At 31.8% G+C, this 4,723-nt stretch overlaps 1 protein-coding gene across 1 annotated transcript; it reads left to right on the plus strand.

Moving 5' to 3' along the window:
* Positions 1 to 1,867: 1,867 nt before the first annotated feature.
* LOC125505727 lies at positions 1,868 to 4,625 on the plus strand (the record flags this gene model as incomplete). The annotated part of the gene is made up of 2 exons (XM_048670053.1): positions 1,868 to 2,110; positions 4,416 to 4,625. Coding segments are annotated over 2 exons (441 nt in total), but the record flags the coding sequence as incomplete, so codon positions are not given.
* Positions 4,626 to 4,723: the final 98 nt, after the last annotated feature.

Below are 4,723 nucleotides of genomic sequence, written 5' to 3' on the forward strand. Positions count from 1 at the left end.
AAAACTGTTGGACCTATTTTAAATCGCCTGATTGATTGTGGACGCAAATTCGTATCAAGAAAAGATTAAAATAAATTAAATCGTATCGATAGAATCCCGGTACCGATTCCCTATGTCTTACTCTCCGTCTGTAGTCCAGGTGCTGCCCAGATGATGTTCATTTGCATTGTATTGCACGATTCAAAGTTCTGAACTGGTAAAATGTTACTACCTACTTGTTTAGTGATTTTCATCAGAGACGATTGTTAAACCAGATGTTGAGCGGATATTTTCTAAAGAAGGCAATTTATGAAAAACGCTCAAGATTAAGTCCAAATAGTGTCACAACTATTATTAATAACTTTTAATGCAATAACATGTTCTATTATTTGTTATTTTATTTTGTAACAACAAATTATCAATATCTAGATATCTATTTTGTAATCTTTCATATTTAACATAAAATGATAAACATTATTACTGTTTTGTAATAATATATAATAAATATGTTTTGAATTTAATTGAAAAAATATTTGAGTTTACCTCCGTTATTTCAGAAAACATGGGTTCCGTCTTCTTATTTTCTATCACGCAACGCATTCTTGATGATAAGACGATCGAATCTCTCTTCAGCTTATAGTTAGAAAATATTTCAAACGAATTTATTAGGGCTTATTTTCAATTCTTTATATTATTTCTATGATTAATTGTGTTTACCACGCATCAAAATGCATTTTTTCCCTTCATATACCCTTCGATTCCTTTATGGTTAAATCTTCTCAATTTAGTTTAATTTTTTAGCCTTGGATTAGTTCAATTAGAATTTTTTTTTGAACATACGCGCGATGGCTTAGCATTATCTATACATATAGTATGTCAACTGTATCCTGTCTCTATAGCTCTTCCTCGTTTTACCGTCTATTTTAAACAGATAGGACGTCTTCCAATCACCAAAATTAATTGATTTTTTAGTCCTATTCGGATTCAAGTTGTAGCAGACGTTCATGAGCAACATACACAAGAGCAGTCACAAAAACATGCTATAATGCGAAAAGTATTAAGTAATGCTGAACGCCAAAAACTATTTCGTGCTAAAAAAGGAGCATTAAGTAATAGATCAATTCAAAGTAGCTTTCATCAACTACGAACTAGTGCTGAACGTCAAAGATTATACAAAGCAAATAAGAAATTACGACTGAAAAATACAGAAACTCAAGAAGAAGAGTTTACACAAACCCAAGAAGAGCAATATGTACAACATCTCGTTAAAGAATGATAAATGTTGCAAATAAAAAAGATATTTTACATTCAAAAGGAAATTAAATTAAATTTTACCTATTCCTGATCCATTTACAAATTATTAGACTAACAAGAATATTAAAATTATAAAATAAAATCATTATTGCCATMATGCGTTAAACAAGTTCAATATTTTATGATTTCTATAAATATATGAAGTTATCACTTCTGTCGAGCTTCCCGTGTAGCACACCATTTTTTTATTGGTTGGTGCAGTCATAATTATCTCGGTAACTGTTAAGTTAAGTTTTGCACATGTTCCTGAATAATACTTACGGTTTTTCCATTTGAAAAAAAATCCGAAAAATTCGCATTTACAAATTAAAATTGACTGATGCGAGCTTTTTTCTAAAATCAATCCGTGGATTATTAAAAATTGGTGCACCCTGTATATGAAAATGTGGGTAGTTTTATTAATAAATATCTCATAGACTAAAAAAGCACTTAGTCATTGACTGATTAAAATCGATCTTCATCGGTATTTCTTACTTTTTGATGTTCGCTTTAAATTGGATAAATATTGCTTCTTTGAAGGTATAAATTGAGGTTCTTGTGGATTTGGATAAAGGTTTCGTTTTAATGTTATCAGCGTGATCTTCTCGTGTCTTCTGATACCATTGAATTCGTTTTTAGAAGAGTTTTGTCTTTGATTTTTCAGCCTCCAGTTTGTGGAGGTTCGTCCGGAACCCGACCTCGACGTCAAGCAGGATCGGAAAACGCAGACTCGGAAGGTACTCCAGCTACCATTGAAGTATACAGCGGCCTCTATGTAAATGAAGCTAACGACCTCGCCAAAGCTGGCCAAGATGATGACTCTGTCTTCAGCGAAAAGGTTCGTAGCTTTTTTACAGTTTTTTTCTCATAAATGTGTTTTTTTTTACCAGAGCCTTATTCTTGCCTGTCTCCTCGTAAAAAAACTGCGATAATTGATTGTTCTTTAAAAACAAAAACCTATCGCCATTTCAAAGTTGCCTTAAGTTAATGAGAGTTAAATCAAAGTTGACCAAAATGGCAAATGCAATGTATATAAATTTATTGACTTAATCATTATGGCCTTTTACTTTTTTAATATATTTATATTCTGTTAATTGTGTTCTTTTTTTGGTTGTTTGGTTTTATGAAAGCCTTGATAACGAAATATGCAAGTCTTAATAATAAATTAATAAAAAATACAAATGAATAATTAAACTAAAATTCAGTTGGACAATAATTGATAAACGAAAAATAAAAATTCAGTTGGACAATAATTGATTTTTTAAACATTTTTTGCTATAAAATTGTGATTTTTCATTCAAAGATTCAATGTTTAAAACACGATTTTGGTAGGACTAAAATGCGTTTTTTTAATTTTTTTCACTTTTGTTTCTCATAATAATAACATGGCAAACTATGGGAGTCGAGAGTGCGAGACCCTTAGAACCGTTTTTATCAAGCTTATCAGCTTTTACCAGCTGAGTTTAGCCTGAAATTTTCACTTCGTATCACCCATGCATGAAATGTTTGCCGATGTTTTGCAAGCCACTCGTACTTCAAGGAAGAAATTCATACAAGGGCGAAATAAAGTGCATATTTCGAGAGTGATATTTTCAGGCCAAACCACGCCGACTAGAACCGATAAGCTCGAAATCTATACACACTTGATCACAATTTTTTCACTTAAAACTGGCATTTTTGTATGTAAAAATGTACAATCATAACAGCAAAGTCGTTTATGTGAATATATTTAGGCATTTAAGCCGAATCCAACTGAAGATCATTGTAACAAAAATAAAATACAGAAATAAAATGAAAGTAAAATCTTTAAAGCTAGTGAAAGTAAAATGGCAAAACGCAGCAACAGATTTTTTATAAAATAGAATTAAATATTGCAATAAAATTGTGATTTGTACAAACAAGAGTTTAAAAAATCACTACTTTCGACGAATTCATAGAAGCGTAAATACCGTACGCTCATAATAACATACCAACGAAAATGATAAATATAATAACAATAATGATAATAGAGCATTAAATGAATAGATGGATATTAATTTCAAAGGTTTTCCACGAGGAAACAACTGTAATAAATTAAAAATACATACGGCAGTAAGATACGAAATTACTCATCTCGTATTTGATATTCATTACACGTGATTCGTTACTATTAAATAATGATTTTTAAATAAGAATGAACGGATGCGTTCTTGTTGAATGCATCGTATTCATTGTGTTTTTACGGTTGGTGACTCTAACTGAACATCTTTCCTTCGCTATGAATGTGCCTACTTGGTATTCATCGTAAAAGGGTTTAAAATGTGACTTCCTTTCTTCTCCTCGTACGAATCATGTAGTAAAATGGCGGTTTCTTAGAAGAGTGTCATGCTAATTCAATAAATTGAAGTACAGAAAATAATAACAATAATATATGTACGATAAAGAAAATCAAAAGAATGAAAATGCAGTTGCAGCTAATTAACAAAATTAACGTACCATAAGCGCAAAAGCTCCTGTTCTTATACCGCAAAGCTTTAAAATTAATCTCGGTTATGAATTTGTTACTTAACGGTAAATGCGAACATTGGAAGATGACGAGCTATTTGTCTCCGGATGACCACGATGATGTAGTTTTCAGTACCCAGAATGGTATAAAAAGAAACGTAACTGTACCATTGAAATGTCGGTTTGCATGAATTTCTTGTTAAACGATGGCAAATGAACCGTGCAGATACATTTCTGGTTCATCATCGAACAGCTTAAGAATCCTCAATGCATTTCTTTTAATAGATTTTTTCTTGGATTAATTGGATATTTGACYAGCACTGAATTTCAAAAAACCAACTGCAAAATTACGAGAATAGGTACAGTTAATTTGTGTTTAAAAAAGTTCTATAATTCTATTATGAAAGTTTCTTTCATGGCGATTTTCTTTGTTACACGCTAGCGCTGTAAACTAATCTAGTGCAGGGTTTTGCAAATKTTTTTACAATGGAACACTTTGCAAACCSAKAATTWTTTTTTAGTTCTTGATCTTGAWAGCCGACAGAATATAAAAAAAATTGTTGAATCAGTCGGGCAAACCAAAGACGGAACAGATGAGAAAATGTTCTGGAATCCTGAATAATTCTATTCATAAAAATTATTAATTTTGTTTTTTTTAGTATCCCGATGATGCAATCTGCATATCCCAAAGGAGTTTCGCAATTGGAATTTGCATCGCCGGTTTAATTCTTATGCTGTGCGTGGTGGCCGCTATTTTGTGTCTTTTGGCGAGACGACGAAAGAAAACTGTGTCGAATCCTGGAAGTTCCATTTACAGTGGACCATACACTAACACCGCTTACAGTCACAGCAGCTAGAAGATCATCGAGTTAGAATAGTGTTGCTCCTTTTTTATTTGTGTTGATGAGGGCGTTTACTTCCTACTTGCCATATACGAAAAATCAACCACCTTCTTTCTTGATCAATG

This window comes from Dendroctonus ponderosae, unplaced genomic scaffold (assembly GCF_020466585.1).
Source record: "Dendroctonus ponderosae isolate FM_Combo_2020 unplaced genomic scaffold, Dpon_F_20191213v2 Dpon_F_20191213_969, whole genome shotgun sequence".
NCBI lineage: Eukaryota > Metazoa > Arthropoda > Insecta > Coleoptera > Curculionidae > Dendroctonus > Dendroctonus ponderosae.